We start from the raw sequence: 19382 nt of genomic DNA, 5'->3' as shown, positions 1-19382 counted from the left end.
AATGTTGCTGTGTCCGGGATCAGGGGTGTAGAGTCTGAAACTTTTTCTCTTTCCTTTGTACCCGACTTTTTTGTTTGTTTGTTTGTTTATTTGTTTTCAGTTATTCCATTTTTCCTCGATGGAAAGGAACAGGGTTTAAATCCTTTGTAATGCTGTTAAGGAAAGCAGCTTACAGTGTCATCAGTGTCAGTGTCTGTCAACCCCCCACCCGACTCGCATCATCTTTTTTTTTTCCTACAAGAGCCCTTAAGGCTTATTGTGAAAGCGTTAACCATGGTGTCTAGTGTCCTCAATCCACGTTTTTGTGGCACAGTGTAAGAGCTGGTGTGTAATATTTTCCCCCAAACCATATCTTTGTTTAGTGCCTTTAAGGCATGATGTAAAAGATGTCTCTGGTATCTTGGATGTCAACCTATGTCTATGTTAAGTGCTGTTAAGGCACAATGTAAGACTTATACTTGGTATATAGTATTCCCCTTCCAAAACAATATTGTGGGAGTTGATAATATAGGGGAATGTTCAAGTATGACAGCCCCCCCACACCCCCATACAAACGCGCACACACACACCACACACACACACTGCCCTCCCTACCAGATCGCACTCATGGTCACATTCGCATGTACACACACACACACACACACGCACACACACACACACACACACACACACACACACACACACACACACACACACACACACACACACACACACACACATGCACTCCTAGCCTCCTTTCACTAAGCCCCCTACTTTGACCTCCCAGGCAGACCCGTATAGACACACACACACACACACACATACACATTGAGGCCCCTCATATACACACACATACATACACTACAGCACTACCCGTCCTCTAAACTCCCCGGCACTTACCTCTACCATAGTGGGTGAACATGAGCATTTGACTATGTTCATTAATATGAGGGTCCATGAGTTGTGTTCATTAACGCAGCCGCTTGGCTGCATAAATGCCTTACCACAGGCAATTCCAGGGGACAATGTGTGGCTAATTAGCATAAGCCTTTCCCCTGGAATGCCTCATTAGCATTCAGCATGGTAAACTGTGCTGCATGTCTTCATGTTGCAACACTGCAGTTGAGTTGTCTGTGAATCAGACAGGGTTACAGCTGTCATTGGCTCTCATTTTATTTAACTGGATTGTACTATGTTATTGTTGTGTGCTGAATTGTACTGTGTCATTTACTGATTCAGTAAGGAAGCATGTTGTTCTAATGATGACAGTTCTGTCAAAGCCAATGGGAGTTTATCAGGGAAATACTGTTACGTTTAAGCTGTTGTGTAGTAAAGCATGACACTGGCTGTTATGTTGAAAACTGTCCGAGCTATTTTGAAATAACACAAATGGATTTGTTGACTTTGTTTTGTTGTGCAGTTGTTTTGGTAGTATATACAAAGTAAGGGGTCTATATTACCAAAGCAAAAAACCCTATGCTCGAATACCAAAACATCAAACCCTATACCGCGAACCGTGAAAATCCCGCACGCACTAAACCACGAAAAAAAATATCGAACTGTCATAGTCGGCCAACCCCACCACCCGCTACATATTATCTACCCAAACAAAATAAATAAACCACATACATACACTAACCAAACCTTACTTCCAACCTAAACTAAAGCACTAAAACCCTACCTCCAACACTACACTGAACCCCACAAACACAACTGTCTATGCGCTCCCCTTAACCCCTCCCTAACCCTAAGGTCCTTAACCACCGCACACTTCCCCTACACAAATACACCCAAACAAAATAAATAAAACACATACATACGGTGGTGCTGTGGTAGCATTGCTGCCTCACAGTAAGACGTTGTCCTGTTCGATTCTCAGCTAGAGCGTCTTCTGTGTGGAGACATGCATGAATGGGCGTACCTTCGTTGAAGGTTGTGCGTCAGGGCCGGCAACTCAGCACATAAAAATCTACTGCCAATCATTAGCGGACCTAACCGGGAAAAGCCGAAAGACACAACAACAACATACATTTAAAAAAAACCCTACCTCCAACACTACATTAAACCCCACAAACACAACTATCTATGCACTCTCCTTAACCCCTCCCTAACCCTAAGGTCTGTAACTACCACACACTTCCCCTACACACATACACCCAAACAAAATAAATAAAACACATACATAAATTTAAAAAACACCTACTTCTAACACTACACTAACTCTTACATACATTACCTATCTATGCACTTACCTTAACCCAAATCCTAACACTAAATTCCTATCTATCGCACACTTACCTTACAGAGCTATACCTCAGACGGGCCAACCAAAACAAATCGACATTTTGAACTTCGCGGTTTTGAACTTTCGCAGTTTACGTACTTCGCGCAATACGGGTCGACGTCTTCATATTCACCTAAAGGAATCTTCGCTCTCGTAATAAGAACCCCAAAGTAAGTGGGGTGTGAGGGAGGCAGGGGATATAGCTCCCCTACAAAAATTGTATGTTAAGCATGTCTGTGGTTATACATCTGAACTTTAGTTTATGTGTTGATTTCAGTAGCGTTTTATTTTATGTTCTTTTCACTTATTTTTCTTCCCCATTGTTGCCTTTCTTTTGTGGAGATTTGATTATGCGACATGAATACACCATTAACTTGTGGGCTGTTGGACATTTCACTTGAGTTCATAACATAATAGACCTGTTTATTGTGTAAGAATGCTACATCTTTCATTCAGTTTAATAAAATGAAAGAATGATGCCGTACTTGAAAAACACTGCACCAGAAATAGGAACGGGCTGTGGGTCCCTCGGGATGTGAGTGCTATAATTTAAACTCTGTGTTTCCAGTATCTCAGCCACACAATCTGGCTAATGCAAAGTCCTACATATGGACTCTAATTAGTACTCATAAACAGACCGTAAAGGTACATCCCTTTGAGTTATCAGTGCTTTGATACAAAAGTACACAATGTAGCTGTAGCACTGTTCCATTACTTATCTCTATACTCTTCCATCACCAGTGATGGTCGCACTTTAGGGTAGCTGGATGCATGGCATGCTGTATATTATGTGTACCATGGCAATCGCTCCTACTTTTTGAATCTGTGTACTTGGTTTCAGAGTGTACTGACTCTTGATACTTCCATAGGTTTTGACACCTTTGAGTACTTAAACATTTTAACCCATGTTGCCTCTAGATTTTCTGTCTCAGTGGGCCATATCAATGAAAGTCAATAAATAAATAAAGAAGACATAAAAATGTGAATAATTAATTGTACATAAGGTTGAGCAGAAGGTAAAAAATTCCTGGGTACTATTAGGCGTTTCTTCTGATAATTTTAGCTGTTGGCAGTGTTTAGTTAGCCATCTACGTAACACCTATTCACAGCATGAAAGTAGATTGATAGGATTTGACATCATAACATTTCCCCAGCCTTCTGCACTTTACACCAAGTAGCGTATAAAAGAAAAACAAAAAGTTATTTCATTACTTTTTAAATTTGTTTACTGGGATAGTCTGCCAGGGCTGAAATGGTCTCTTTTCAGCAGAGGCCTGGAGAAAAAGTTCCCCGAAAGCTGCTCTCTCTAAAGCTAAAAACACAGCATCAATGAGGCCGGATGGTATCCCCGGCTGTGTGCTACACGAGCTAAATGAGGAATTAAACCCGCACATAAGGCAGCTGTTTAATCTCAGCCTTACCACAGGATACATGCCCAAGGAGTGGCGTACGGCAACTGTGGTCCCACTCCACAAAGGCGGCCTCACGGACCCTGGTAATTACCGCCCCATAAGCTTAACAAGTCTAGTCTGCAAAGCTATGGAGAGGATCATAATGGAGCTCATAAACAAAGATATAGGGGACTTGCAGACATTGGACCCGACCCAGTTTGGCTTCGTCAAGGGAAGATCATGCCTTTTGAACTTGGTCGACTTCTTGAAACAGTCACCAAGGCCATTGATGAGGAAAGGCAGTCCATACAGCCTACCTTGACCTTGCAAAGGCTTTCGACACAATACCCCACTCGGGTATTGTAGAAAAACTTACCAGCTTAAATGTAAACCCATATGTCACAAGATGGGTTGCAAACTGGCTTAAGGACAGAACCCACAGGGTTAGAGTTGCTGGCGCTATGTCAGACTCCAAGCCGGTCACAAGTGGTGTCCCACAGGGCTCGGTCCTTGGCCCCCTATTGTTCGGCATCTACTTCTCAGAAGTACAGGCCAACATGGGAGGACTTTGGCTGACAAAGTTTGCTGATGACTGCAAACTGGGCGCCATAGTGGAAAGTGCATCGGACACGGATATCCTCCAGAAGGGACTCACGGAAACAAGATAGCTGGTGCCAGAGCCATGGCCTGAAGTTAAACGCCAAAAATGTGTAGTCATACCCTTCGGGAAAAACAAGGTAACCCCAAGCTACCATATAGGTGGCAATCCACTAAGCACAGAAGAGGTTATCAGGGACCTGGGGACCCAGGTTGACAGTGGCCTTTCTTTTGACACTCACGTTGCTAAAGTGGTTAGAAAGACCTTCTACATTGCCCACCTGATCATGAAGGGATTCACATCCAGATCTAGTGAGGTCATTGTTCCCTGTACTCTTCACTTATCAGACCAATGATCGAGTACAATGTCCCATTCGGGATGTATCTCACCCGACATCTGCAGCAATTGGAGAGACCCCAAAAGTTCCTCACCAAAAGGATAAAGGGACTCCAAAATCTGTCATATGCTGCCAGATTGAAGAAACTCCAGCTCTATTCAGTCGCATACCGTCTGCTCAGAGGTGACATGTGCCTGACATACAAGGCCATGTCCAACCCGGAATTAATGGACATGCTCCACCTCTAAAAATCCAAATCCACCAAAACCACTAGAGCAAGCGACTTAAACCTTAGCACGGATATAAATAGGACGTGCTGGAGGGATAGATTTATCACTCAGAGACTCCCTATGCTGTGGAATAAAATCCCGGTCCATGTGAGGCAGAGCACCTCGCTGACTCTGTTCAAGAGAAATCTTGACCTGTGGATGGAAGATCGTAGGTTTACCCCGGAATCATCTCTGTGTCACTGCTGGACAGAGGCACACCAAACTAATGGGCACAGTATTTTTTCATATAAGGGGTGGCGTAAGCCACAAAAATTTGGGCTAGGCTTATAAATGCCTTAGGGCAGATAGCCTAGTATAAACCTATGAACCTATGAACCTTAATATAATAACAAACAAATGAAACAATATGTATCGTATAGAGACTAAAATAATCCAAAAATCAAAAATTCTGAAATGATTAGGGCATTCATAGCTGAATGCACAAACATTAGCAATGTATATATATATTGCAAAAAAGACTCCAACCAAGGTAGAGTCTTCTGTCTGTAGTAACTTAAACCTCCTGTAACAGAGCCCTATGGGATATAAGCAAATGCCCCTTTAAGGACATAGCAGTATTTTAGTGTTTTAGCTACATGGTTTCTGAATGCTTGGCTGGGTTTTTCATGTTGGTTTTCTGAATGGTTTGCCTGTGTGACCTTTTTACTCTTTGCTTTTGTATATGCAAATTTCACTAGTTTGAAGGTAGTAAACACAAAAGGTGTGAAGTAATGTGAAACCAGAAAATGCAGAGACTAGATTATTTTGGAATAGATTTTACCAGCCATAAGCTGATGTAGAGTAGGCTGTGTAAAGAGAATAGAAAGGAGATAAGGGGATAAGGAATTTAAAAGATAAAGTTAAAGGTCTGAAGAGCAGGAACAGTAAATAGAATAGAGCACAGTGTAGATCTGTTGAGGAGGGACATGGGTAGATCATGAGATAAGCAGTTAAGAAACTAATGTTAGGGAGACTTATTTATGTGGATACTATCATGAAATGTTCTTTTTTATGCTTGTTTTCTCCTTTTATCTAAATATGCATGACATTATCTAGAGATTTCTGAAGATTCAGGCTTTGTTGCTAATGTCATTACTTTAGAACAAACTTAATGACTTCAGTTTTCCCCGGTTTATACATTTGTTAGTTTTTAGTCCTGTCTCTTCACACTGAATCTCTCTAACTCCCCATTTAACAAAGATAAATGGCTTGGAAGGTCTTGTGTAGGCAGTGCCTTATTCATAGCTTTGTTTTACCTCTACCTTTGCCTTACTTCAGTATACCAGTGGTACTGTGTGCTGTACATATCACTGGACAGGTCAGTAGAGCAGTGTCTACCTTTGCTGTATCAACAGTCCTTGCTTCTACAGTTCAGTTCTTAGTGGGGTTGCCTTCTGTATGCAGTCTGCAAATCCTCCATATGTCAGAGCTGGCTTTTTGCTAGTGCTCTGGTTTCCCCTCCACATCCCAAAGATGCTCATTGTGAGATTTGTCAGCCCTTCTTGTTGCCTGTAGGTGAATGTGGTGTGTGAGAGTGGCAGTGTGTGTGCATCTCATAATGGGCTAGCACCCCATTTGGGGGGTGAGTTTCTCGACCTTGCACCCATCAGGTCAGGCTCTGGCTCCCCTGTACCCTAAAATCAATTAAGTATGTAAGTAGACAGCAAATGAATAAATGAATTTAGGTGCCTCAGACACATCTCCACCGCCCTTTTCTTTGCAGCCTAATCCTGCAAGCCCATAGCTAAGTCTTGTCATTAGAACTCTGACTTCAAAGATGGCAGAACTGTAGCAAGGGAAATTGGCAAGCTGAGCAGCACATTCATGTGTCTTTCTCCACTGTCTACAAGCGATATTGATTGCTTAATTGCACCTTGCAAACTATCCAATATGTTTAAGAAGAGTTTAACAGTAAGTAGTCATTAAGCAAACTGCTAATACACGTCTTGTAAACCAACTGAAAGAGTTTTCTGTTTTTAGAGGTAGTTTGTAGCTTAAAGAGAGAGTATTTTAACAGTTTACAAAATCTTGAAAATGACTACAGTCTCCACTTATAAGCAGCTTGTTAACTAAATGTCAGATGTAGTTTAAATACCTTTAAAACTGTACGGTTTGACAGTAAATTAAAAGTCTGTAAGTGGTTCTGATTTCCTAATGACAGCCTGTGAGTTTTTTTTTATAAGTTTGGCATCCCCACAAGTTGAGGTGTAGGTAAGCACACTTTCTGAGACTAAAAGATGGGAATGTTGGATTGAGACTCGAGTGAGATCATAGCAGAGCTATGGTGCAGTGTGGTAAATCAACAAGGCTGTCCATCACATGGGAACAGGATGGTTTAATTTGTATGGGACTTCAGGAAGGTTAATCCAGCAAGACCCTACTGGAATATTACGCCAGTAAGTCTAGCCTTCAGAAATAAGTAGTTTGATACTACAAGTGAAACAAAGCATATGTTGTTTGGGTCATATCCTGGCAAGTGGGCAGAAGCAACTGTCTAGAAAAGTGAGGTAACTGTAGTAGAAGGATCAGGTTTATTCAGTCTGCTATTAACCCAAGCCTTCATCTTGACTAGGATCATAAATGAGGCATTCATGTTCAGCATAAAAAAAGAAAGTGATCCATAACCTGGCTCCATCTGTATATATAGCCAAATATCTCTTACTAGGGAAGTAAGAGTAAAAACATTGCAAGACATTTCATCTAAATAACTTCCTGTTTAGAAACATTTTATTTATTTGCCCAAACTACGGTGCTCTAACCACACCGAGCTCTGATCACTGCATTGTTGCCAAGACTCTGATTCGTTCGAAATATGGCCTTTATTGTTAGTTCATGCAAAGCGTATGTGTATGTGTGTGTACGTATGTGTGTAAGGGGTGTCTACAGCTCATTAGCAGCTGAATCGAAGTTGTCTTACATTTGCACACAAGTTATTCTGTAAAATTGACTGCCCTGTTCTCCATCATTCTAAAGTTTTATTTCACAGACAGGGAACCAAGGTCCTTATGCCATACCTAGTTATTTGAACTGTATACATCCACTGTACATTGGGAAATAGTGTGTTATGGCAAGACAGTATCCCTAATCTCAGACTGTACTTCAGCATGTAAAGGAAGATTCCAGAATGAAGATAAGTCAGACATTCTTTTGGACTACTCTCCTGTGAAAACCATTGTGCATTTTTTTCCTGATCTGTGCGTGGTTGGTCATACTGTAAGCCTTCTTGGATTCAGATAAGTGCCCCATTAGGGAGCTTTCCTTGTTTAAACTGTTTTGCAATGATTTTTGTTAGATGCCAGGAGGGGTAAGTATGAGTGTAGCAGGCAGATACCTTACAGAAGACCTCCACACTCAGTGTCCCTGCTTAGGCACAGATTACAAATCTTGTTCAGTTTACCAATCCTTTTTTCCTCCTGTTTGTCTTTGTTGAACACATTTTTAGAGACCCAGTGACTGAAGCATTTGGCTGAGTCTAAGATGGCAGATCCCTCCACACCTGATGTGCTTTTTGCTTCTAAGAAAAAAATCAAAAAGGCCTAGGCCTGACATGCAGTCTGTCCAGTCTGATTCTGGTATACCCAGAGCCAGATCCAGCACTAGGCAACCTAGGCAGTCACCTAGGGCCCTGTGGCTTGGGGGGGGGGGGCAACTGGCCTGGGGGCTTCCACATTAACTTTGCAGTTAAAAAAAATTAAAACACTTAAAACCACAGTGGCACACGTCTTCTCCTTTAAGGAAGACCATACGTGCATTGCATGCCAATGTGGATGTAAAAGCATTCCGTATGCATGGAATTTAAACTAGTCATTCTGTTGAGAGAGAAGGTGTGTGTAGGTTGTATGTGTTTGTATATGTGTGTGTGTGTGTGTGTGTGTGTGTGTGTGTGTGTGTGTGTGTGTGTGTAAGTGTGCGCGTGCATGCTCATGCCAAGTCTGTTTTCATTGTGCAACTAATTGTTTTGCTTTGCAAATGGCAGTCACTGTCTGTGCTGTAGAATTTGAAAGGAGTGTTAGTGGCATAATTCTCTTTGGTGCAGACGGCTGTGGATTCTACTTCCACACCGTGTAGATGGAGTGCTGATATTGCAGTGTCCTTTTGATTGCTGATACTGTGGTGCATTTTAGGGGGGGGGATGATGCACTCCTGAGTATATCCTCCTTTGTATGAGTTTCCTAATAACTATGAAGTTGTTGGTTAGTCAGACATTTCCTATTGTAGTGTTACCAGCTTACCAACTTTTTTAATGTAATATAGGCAATTAATTCTTTAAAGGCAGCAGGCACTGAATCTGTAGATGAAACACTGAAATGTAAAGTTGTTTGCTAGCAGCAACCTCTTCATTAGTTACAGATCTCTTTAATGTGGAATTATTCGGATGAGTTTTACTTCTGCAGAGATTGTACATATTGATTGGTACTGGTGGATTGTAATGATAGATGTCTGAGTGGCCTTTTATGGTTGAAATTTTCTGAAATGGGTAGTTTTGTCATTATTGGTTCATACATTTTGTTTCATTGCTTTCTGGAAGAATGTTCAAAACTACAAATTTAAAACACATTCTAGCAAGTGGTGCTGCATTATACAAGGAATATAGTTTAATACAATCAGGAAGGTGAATCAAAGAAAACATACATGTATGCATGGCCCTAAAAATGTGTGCATGGAGCCTGTGGTTTGAAAATAACCCAAAGGTGAACTTAATCCTTCACTGGCCAGGTGCATTTTCTCTTGAGTATGAGTTTCAGTGCTGTTTCATGAATGTGAGTTTCAAGGGAATAGTTGTTTACTGCTCATGCTAAGTTTGTTTACATTGTGAGACTGTATTGTTTGTTTAGCAAATGGATATCAGTATTTGTGCTATAATTTTCTAATTTAAGATTTTTTTTCAATGTCTGTAATCATTGAACTAAATAAGAAAACTGTATTCCCACTGACAGGTTTGAACATTGTTTATGTTAAGTGGAGAAGAACAGCTAAGTAATGGAACACTTGAATGGCTGTGGAGGGCAGCTGCTACAGGAAGGGCTGCTCTGGGAGGAGCCCAGTCTATTACCCTGTCTTGGACCCCATTTGACCGTGATCCGGCTCTGGATATACCTGCCTGTTATGTCCAGGTTTGAGGTCAAACAGTTTTTTAAAGGGGTTCTGCACTTGAACCTTCCAAGAAATCCTGTGACCCTCCTTGGGATCTCAACTTTGTACTGGGAAAAACTCACTCTGCCTCCTTTTGAGCCAGCCTCTTCTTCTACTTTCAAATTCTGCACCTGGAAAACCATTTTGTTGTTGGCTGTCACTTCTGCTAAGAGAGTCTCCAAATTACAGCAGTCAAGGCCTTCTCTCCTTTTCTTATTTTCCATAAAGACAGATCAGCCCTGAGGGTCAATGCCTCTTTCATGCCAAAAGTAGTAAATGAGATGTCTCCAACAAGACCATCATTCTTCCTACTTTTTTTCTCATTTCAAAGAACAGAGGTGAAAGACTTCTTCATTCCCTAGTTGTGCACAGACAACTATGTTTCTGTTTGGACAACACTGATTCTATTTGTAAGTCAGACCAACTACTTCTCTATTGCATGGCTCTAAGCTGGGTAAGCCAGTATGTAAGCAAATTATTGCAAGCTATACTTCTAAGTACATTTCCTTTTGTTATTTGCACCATGGCAAATCTGTACCTTCTTGCCCAGCCTCTTATGGAGCTTTTTACAAAGGGGTAGATTCCAGAACCATTTTGGAAGCAGCTGCTTAGTCTTTTGCACACACTTTCAATAAACATTGCAGAATTGATGCCTTTTCCAGATCAGGAGCAGCCTTTGCCAGGTCGGTCCTTTCTGGGCTCTTGGACAGTTCTCCTCATTCTCAGTCATCTTCCCTTATGTTCCGTTAGGCTTTTTGAATCAACCATCTGTTTGGAATACGTCAATATTGATTTCAGTCAGGACATAGTACAGTTGTGTAAGAACTTACCATATTAGTAGATGTCCGATTGATCACTGGTACAGTATTTCTTCCCACCATCCTTTCCCCTTCTGGCCATTTCACATTCTTCCTTTTCTCTGCTGCTCTGTCTGACAGACCCTAGAACCAAGGGTGCCCTCTCTTTTTCTGCAGTGTCTCTCCAAGACAACTACTTTTTTCTCAGATGTCTTCAGGTTGCTGGCTTGGAGATAGTCTAAGGAAGTTTGCTCATATGTCCACTTATATACAGCTACTCTTGTGAGCTTAGGTCATAAGTTGGATGTATGCTTTTAAGAAGTTTTAGGCTTTGGTACCCTGGCTGAACATCAGCAGTGGAAAACCCATCTGTTAGGAATGTTACTACAGTGATCACTAGGACGTATACTGTTGTGGGAAGTTCTTTCACAGCTGTACTTTCCTTCTAGGAGAGAGCACTTTCTTATCTCTTTAAGCAGTTTTATAGATCCGTATATCCTTCTCTGATAAATGTGCAGCAATTGTTTATAGCTGTATAATTTGTTAGTACAACAGTGTGTAATTTATCTAACTGTTGTTTTCTGCCGTACAGTGTTCTATACTGAATGTTGGATTCTAAATGCCGTATATTGTACTGTATGATGTGACATGTTATGTCTTTTCTGCCTTATAGAACTCTGATATGTAAGATACATAGTACCCTCTCATTTTATAGACTGTATTGACAGTAACTTAGTAAAGTAGCCTATGTGGAATACTGTTTATTTGTTTAACAGTAAATGTGTAGTAAGTAACAGTTGTGTATTTCATTTTGAAAGGATGCTGCAGACATTAACAAGGGGGATTTGTCCTTTCTACACGTAATCTCTTTTAATGCACTGACAGTGCCGTCTTATTGTATAATGTTGCTTTCATTGTTTCTTTGGTATCTGTGATAGTGAATAGACAGTTCATCTTCATCCCTGTTCGTAACTCCTTTGCTGGTTCACCACATGTTAAATAGACAGGTGTTGTTGGGAGTTCAGTTCCTCCCTCTCTGACTGTTAACACCTACATGCTAGCTCGAAGGTGCGCCTAAAACTGTATATTTCGCAGTGCTGGCCTGTAACCCTAGAAAAGTACTGTTGTACATACTCGTATATTTGCTGCTCATTATGATGAAGCTTCCTTCATTCCCCTGCCCTGGACCACGCAGCGTACATGTGGCTGAAGGAATTCACTTAGCCAGTTAGCGGCATTCACACTGAGAAGCCAAACAGTTCACATTAGCTGTCTTGATTATCATTTATTTGTTATGCCAACTGATAAGATTCACTGTTGTATTGACATTGGCCATGTATACTGAGTGAAATTATGTCTTGAGTTAAGTACTGAAAAATGGGCGTGGAGTATTCTAAGAGTAAACTGTAGATACTTTTCTGGAGGCGAAATTATTTGTAATTAAACAAGGTAAAATTCTTTGCAAATGTGCAGTGGGAGACAAGACTTAGATAAGAAGTTTTTTTTTCTCCCCTTAGACACCAGAAGATCATGAGGCAGAGATGGGAGTGAAGTCGAAGGAGGCAAGAAAGTATGTTTTCAACTGTTTGGATGATATGGCGCAGGTAGGTAGCCTTTTTCCTCACATTTAGCCTAGAAATTCTTTGAATAGTAATGGTCAGATACTGCTGCATGGTAGCATAAACTGTACATTTTAAAGTGTTCAGAATGTAGCCTAGCTTAGCTGACTAAGTCTTTCCAATGCTGTCTGTCAAATCCAAATCTGACAGCTTGCCTTGTTGGGATTTATTCTGTTGTGGCACTCTTTCATATCTGCATTTGGCAACAGGTAGAAAACAAATTAAGAAATGCCATGCTAGTCCACTAACAGAAAATGCAAAGACACTGGAACACAGATATGACATAATTATTGGACCAACACAGTTCTTGAAGTTACTGATGAAAGGCTTCTGCTAGCCCAAAAGCTTGAGTAATTGCAAACTGTGTTGGTCCAATGAGAAAGTATCACATCATGCCTGTCTTCCAACCTTTTTGTGTCATTTGACTACAGAACTTCTTCAGTTAACTTTCTCAGTTAATGGTATTATTGTTCCTAGCTTTTTGAAGGACTTTGATAAGAAAAATATGTCCGTTGTATTGTTAAGTTAATCACTGAGGAAGAAAGTCCAAAATGCAGTACGCACACTCCTCTGCACTTGCATGCAGCACATATCTTATACTAATTTGGTAAGTATTTTTTTTTTCCTTTTTGGCCTTGCATGCATCAAGCCAGTCCCCCCAATGTCAGAGAGAAATTGTGACTATGGTTTCTAATGCAATTCATGCTGAACAAGAAGGTTTACAATCTGGAAAAAACAAAGTTTTTTTCTTTTTTTTATCTGTGTCTAAACAGTGCATCTGTAAGATATTTTTGCTAGAAGTCATAGCTGTCAGAAATGTGTGGGATGGTTGTATGTGTTTGGAATGCACATAGTCCCCCTCTCCCTGTAGTAGTCAACAGGAATTTTGAAATACCAGGTCAAACTACAGGTGTACTACTTCATAGGCTATACCTCCTAAACTCTGGAACCTGAGCCTGCATTTTGGATATCACCAGCTGTATGTTAAGCTGTGAAGCATTTATCATGGCCTTCCTCCTAGAAAGTCTAGCTGGCATTGGCAGTCACTGACCAGTTCCTGTAGTGCCTGGGCCTTCTTAGGTAACCTTGATTGCCTAAGTTATCTAGTCAGGGCTTTATTCCTCTCCGCATCACAGTACTGGCTGACTTGCCAGCATTTCCCCAAAAGGAATACAGCAGCAGTGTCAACAGTGACAAGGAACTCTTGACTCGATACACAACAGATTCATGCTGTTGCCTGATGTTAAAGGTAATATTTGGCTTAACCAAGCATCACCAGAGTGTGCTTCCTGCAGGAGATTCAGTGGAGAAGTAAGATGCCCCATGAGACTCTGTCAAGTGGAACGAACAGTCTCACCAGTACTCCTATTGGCATGGTGGAGTACACGTAAGTTATAGTTTTGTGTTACCACCCAGGCAGTACCTGCAAATGGTCAGTTGTGGTCAGTGTACTACCATGGTAAACAAATGAAAATTAAAAATAAAAAGATAAAATATAATGTAATGTCAGCTGGTTTGAACATTCATCATCATCTTCTGATATGGATGGATGCAATTTTCCAGTTGATGTGCTTCACCAAATATCTGGCTTAAACAGCAAGGCTAGAAAGATCATGTCTAGTGTAATTTTTTGCCAGTGGTAGAGATTTTTAACACTAACTTAAGAATGTGTATGATGTGGTGCCTGTTGATATTCCAAGGACTGGAATTGTGGTTCTTGGAATAACATAACTGCAGGTGCATATACATGGAAGAGTACAGTGAGTCTGAGTCTGCAGTAGCTCACAGTATTTTCTCTACTATGAGGAACAGCAGTCTCAGAGCTCAAAGTAAGTAGTGGGATGTTGGGCCTACAGTCACTCCTACCCACTTCAGTTTGTTTAGGAGAATGGTTTGAATGTGTGACAGTGAGCTGTCCTTCTGTTTCACTGTTGCAGTATTCTTAACATGAGGGATCTCCTGCCAAGGGCGGCCCAGGTTCGAGCCAGTATACCAAAGCCCTTAGGTTTGTTAAGGATACGTGATATGTCACACATATGCTCCCCACACTAGGCATAAGGCATAAAGGTGAAATTTGGATGTATCATCCTTAGAACTTCTCTGCTGCCAGTCCAAACGCCATCTTTGATCATTGGTATGATAGCTCGAGTCATTTGCTGGTTTACCTAGCTGTTTTCAGAGAGATGCTCCATTGGGGTTCTTTTGCTTATCCTTTTCTGTTGCATTTGTGTTGTTGTGGGGTTTCATGTCATCCAGAAAGAGTAAATGCCAGTGTGGGTGACAGATTCACATAATGACCGTCACAAATACTGATTGTTTTCTTTAGGTGCTTCTCATGACCATACGTCCTGTACTGTTTGTCAGGCTTTTGTTTCAAAGACCTCATCTTTCATCCCTAGCCACTATCTTGAAAACCAGTGTCTAAAGCTTTTGGCGAAAGACGCTATGGAAGGTACTTCCCGAGCCTAGGGTCAGTTTACCATCACTCTGATACAATGCCTGGTTCATTGTAAATTTTCAAAAGTCCTTCCTGTTCCCATCACAGGATCATGTTTTTCTAGGATGCAGGATCCAAACTTCTCCTATGTTTCATCCCTGCCTTCTCCCAAGGCTTTGACTCTGATCTCCTTTTTTTCAGTTCCTTCTTCCTCTGGCCTTAATTTCAGCCATGGAATTTCTGAGGGCTGTGGGATTCATGACATCCACCATCCCTATGCTTCCCTTCACCAGATTGCACATGAGAAAGCTTTAGTGTTATCTAAAGTCAATTTGGCTTCCCCATTCCCACCCTGTAGTTTCCAATTCCTCTTCTTCCATGTCTCAAATTGGAATTTCAGTGGTGGATTCACCAACTGATTGGAATCCAGTCAACCCCCACTTCCCCACAGGAGCTGTTTGTAGATGCCTTAGGCGGGGGTTGGAGGGCTTCCTTTGGAAACCTAAAGGTGCAAGGCCTCTGATCTCCTCAGCAACAGAAGGAACGCATCAATATCAAGGAGATGAGACCTCTTCTTTTGCCTCTAATTGCTTTCCATTCTGTTTTTTCCAGGACCCCTAAAGATATTTACAGACAACACCACAGTGATGTGGTACGTCAAGAAACAAAGAGGGGGCAAGGTCCTGTCTTCTTTGCAGATTTGCACTTCAGGTTTGGGAGCTAGCTATTCAGTACCAAGTGACACTTCAGGCAGTGTACATTCTTCAAGTCAGAATTTTGTGGCAGACTCCCTGAGCAGCTCCATAATGGAATTTCACAAGTGGATGCTTTACAGAGATGTGTTTCTGGACATTATCCACCAGTGGCATATTCCTCAAGTAGATCTGTTTGCCTTCCCTCTGAACAGGTAATTTCCTCAGTTCTGTGCCAGGACTCCATGTCCTCTGGCCTGGAAGGTGCACACCCTATCTGTTTCATGGAAGGGGGTGTTTCTTTATGCCTTCCTCTCATTCCAAACATCCTGTGCAAGATAAAACAGGATGCTTCCAAAAGCTTGCTGGTGATTCTCTTTTGGCGTACACAGCATTGATTTCCTCTTCTTCTGCATTTAGCCAAGGGCAATATTCACAAGTTGTCTCACAGGGTGGCTCTTCTCACACAAGGCAAGGGATCTCTCATCCATCTCAACCTGTCCACTCTTCAACTGACACTGTGGGTGATAGGATCTTGACTCCCTTTAGGCATCTTTTTTATGAGGACATGCTTCGGGTTCTGCTGGAGGTCAGAACACCTACTACTAGGAAGTCGTACTTGTCCAAATGAAAGAGATTTTCTGTTTGCTGTCTTTCTTGTAACCTGGACCTACTTACTGTGGATGTTCCTTTGGTTTTCTCTTATGTATGTGAATTGCTGAATGCTGGCTTGGCATATTCTTCTAGTAAAGCCTACCTCTCAGCTATTTCTGCTTCTCTGCCTTTAGTTCCTCTTCCTTTGACCTCTGTTTGAGGCCAAACAATTTCTTAAAGGTGTCCTTTTTATTAGAACTCACAGGAAGCCTGCCCCTCTTTCCTGGGATCTTAATTTTGTTTTGGAGAAACTGACTCTGGCTTCTTTTGAGTCTGCAGCTTCAGCTTCCTTGCAACATTGCTCTTGGAAGACTGTTCTTTTGTTATCCCTTACTTCTGCCAGATGGGTGTCTGAGCTTCAAGCCCTTATGGCTGTTCCTCCTTTTGTAGTTTTTCATAAGGACAGAGTGTTCCTTTATAGTAATCCTTCTTTTATGCTTAAGGTGGTGAATGAGTTGTCTCTTAATCAGTCTATTCATTTGCCCACTTTTTTCTCTTCTCCTCAATCGGCTAGTGAGAAGGTGTTGCACTCTTTGGATGTGCACAGACAACTCAGATTTTATTTGGCCAAAACTAAAGGTTTTCAGAAATCTTTTTGTTTCTTTTCATCCTAGATCATTAGGTTTGGTGGTTCCTTAGAAGACTATTTCCCCTTGGATTTCTAAAGCCATTTCCTTTTGTTGTTCTTATCATGGTAAGAGCCTTCCTTCTACAGTCAAGGCTTGTTCTACTAGGGCTGTTGCTTCTTCTGATGCTTTTTTCAATGGTTTGGATACTACTTCTATCCTTGAGGCAACTACCTGGACTTCTGTGCACAGAAGCACTACAAGTTGGATGTCATATCCAGGGCTAGAGCTGGTTTTGCAAGGGTCATTCTTCATGGGTTCTAGAAGGTTCTGCTGGCCTTTCCTCCTCTGTATCTTCTTCCTGAGCTTTTGCACTCTCCCTCATGTTAAGAGTACTGCATCAGTGAAATGGAAGGACTTAGTACAGCTGTGTGAAGTTTTACCATAACAGTAGATGTCCTTCTGTTCACTGTTGCAGTATTCAGTCCCTCCTTCCTTCCCCTGGTCTTTTGTTCCTCTGGTTGTGTACGTTACCCTCTGGTATCCTAGGGCTGATGTTCCTCCTGGAGCTCTCAGTTCTGAAGATACATCTGGACATCACCTTTATGCCCTACACCTAGCATGGGAAGCATATGTGTGATGTATGGAGTATCCTTAACAACCTAAAGGCTTTGGAGTACTGGCCAGATGTCAGGCCACCCTTGCCAGGGGATCCCTCATGTTGCATGCTGCATCAGTGAAGAGAAGGAAATCTAATGTTGTAGTAAGGTTTTACACAATTATATTTTCTTCATCATTTGCTTTTTGTTATGAGACTGCAATTTTTTTTTAGTGTTAGGACTTATAGTACTGGGTCTCAAACAGGGAGCCCTTTCTCTAAACTGAAAGTGCCCAGTGGTTTAATTCACTGACTGTGAAATCGTGAACTTCATGTTAAGTATTTTGTTGGCCCAGGACCTCTACCAAACTGTTGTCCTTGGTGTGATGCACTACCAGTTGGCCCTTTCTTTCCCTGTCCTGGCCATGTTTCCATCACACTGTGGGAAGTCTTCATCTTCCAGTGAATTTTAGGTAACCTTCTTAGGAGCCAGCAGGAGGCAAAAGCAGTTTAATATTTGCCTGCACAGTAACACTGCAGGTGAGCAGGATCACTGCAGGAGTTATGTTCACACCTGCTTCCATGTGTGCACTCCTCTGTTTAAGACAGCTGTTGACCTTTCTGCTGTGCAGTTCTGACTGTCTGAAAGTAGCCTGTAACCTTTCATAGTCAGTAGATGTGTGTCAAATGTAATGCAAACAACCCCTAAAGAAAGGTGAGGTGGCCAGTGGACATTAAGTTTTCAGCACCTAGACTTTCTATTAGACCTGGTTTCCCAGTGGTACTGGTGGACATCCTGCACTTAGAAGTGATCCTCATATATACAAATTGCCAACATTTTCATGGGATATATCTTGGGAATTGACTGTGTTAAATAAGAGGAAAGTTGGACAACCCTCACCCCTGTAAAAAAGATTATTTATCTGCCATCTTGCTATTGGAAAGCTAAATGCATGGGTGCTTTCTCCTAAGCATGAATATTTAGGAGGTAGAATTAGAGAATTCATACATGCACACACACACACACAACAGGACGATTAAAAATGCTAGATTTCAGGGTCCTTTTATGATGCCTATTGCTTAGGAGTGTTTACTGCTGTGACTGACATCAGCAAAACCGGTACTGTTTCCATTAGGCATTTCTCTTTTCAGTAACTCATCCTCCCCTTAGGTGCTTCATTTGTGGTTTAGAGTCCAGATCCTTTACATGTCCTTCTGTTGCAGAGATAATAGTTCTACCACTGGAGTCCATCATTTCTTTTAGCATTACCACAGCCACTGTCATCCCTTATTAAACTGTTTCTGTATTTTTCCTTACTTTGTAATCCTCCTCTTTCTCCTACTGCTTCACATGCCAGTGTCCAGAAAGTGCAGTTGTACAGGTGTACCTACTGCAGGGGCTCAAATATAGGATCTCTTTTTCTTTTTCAGCAGTGGGATACCACTGTGGGCATGTGGAGGTATAATTTCAAGCAGTGGCCTTTAGGGAAGCCAGTCTGCAAAATAAAGTGCACTGTTCACCATTACTTTGGTCTTTCTTTTGAAGTCCTTGAGTGAACCAGACAGAAGTAACACAGCATCAAATACTGTTGGGGTAGGCTATAATGGCTGAACAACCTCATAGAAACGTAAAGGAGCTAAACTAAGAATAATAGTCTTTGTTATAAACAACAAGATACCCTTAAAGTGCTACCAGCCCTGTGGCATTGATGGATAAAGCCTGAAGATGTTGCGGTTAGTCTATGTTTGAATAGAGCCTCTGGTACCTGTAGGGGCTGACAAGGAAGGATGGCAGTGAGTGGCCATCACTGCCTTATTCATCCTGGAGGGAGAGAGGGGTAACACCTAGCAGGAGCATTAGATGTTGAACCCATGAAGCTTGAACCTGTAGAGCCCCTGCTACCATGTGATACTTGCACAGTAAACAGTGGGGAATTCAGCATGGAGAGACATGCTTCACCTTGGAGGGTAACTTCATAGGAGTTCAAAAGAGTTTCGGCAAGGCAAGAGGTGTTGTCTGGCTCCCTA

General features: G+C 41.7%; 1 protein-coding gene across 1 annotated transcript in view; it reads left to right on the top strand.

Moving 5' to 3' along the window:
* Positions 1 to 19382, top strand: part of HIPK2 (homeodomain interacting protein kinase 2) — a 1139975-nt gene that overhangs the window by 864510 nt on the left and 256083 nt on the right. Inside the window, exon 5 of the mRNA XM_044088176.1 lies at positions 12306 to 12392. Within this exon, the coding sequence (XP_043944111.1) occupies positions 12306 to 12392 (87 nt within the window). The remainder of the gene's footprint in view (positions 1 to 12305; positions 12393 to 19382) is intronic.

The sequence above is a fragment of the Protopterus annectens genome, chromosome 11.part0 (assembly GCF_019279795.1).
Source record: "Protopterus annectens isolate FY-2018-M chromosome 11.part0, PAN1.0, whole genome shotgun sequence".
Classification (NCBI taxonomy): Eukaryota; Metazoa; Chordata; order Ceratodontiformes; family Protopteridae; genus Protopterus; species Protopterus annectens.
The sequence above is the reverse complement of the archived record's forward strand: the minus strand, read 5'-3'. Positions and strand labels throughout refer to the sequence as shown.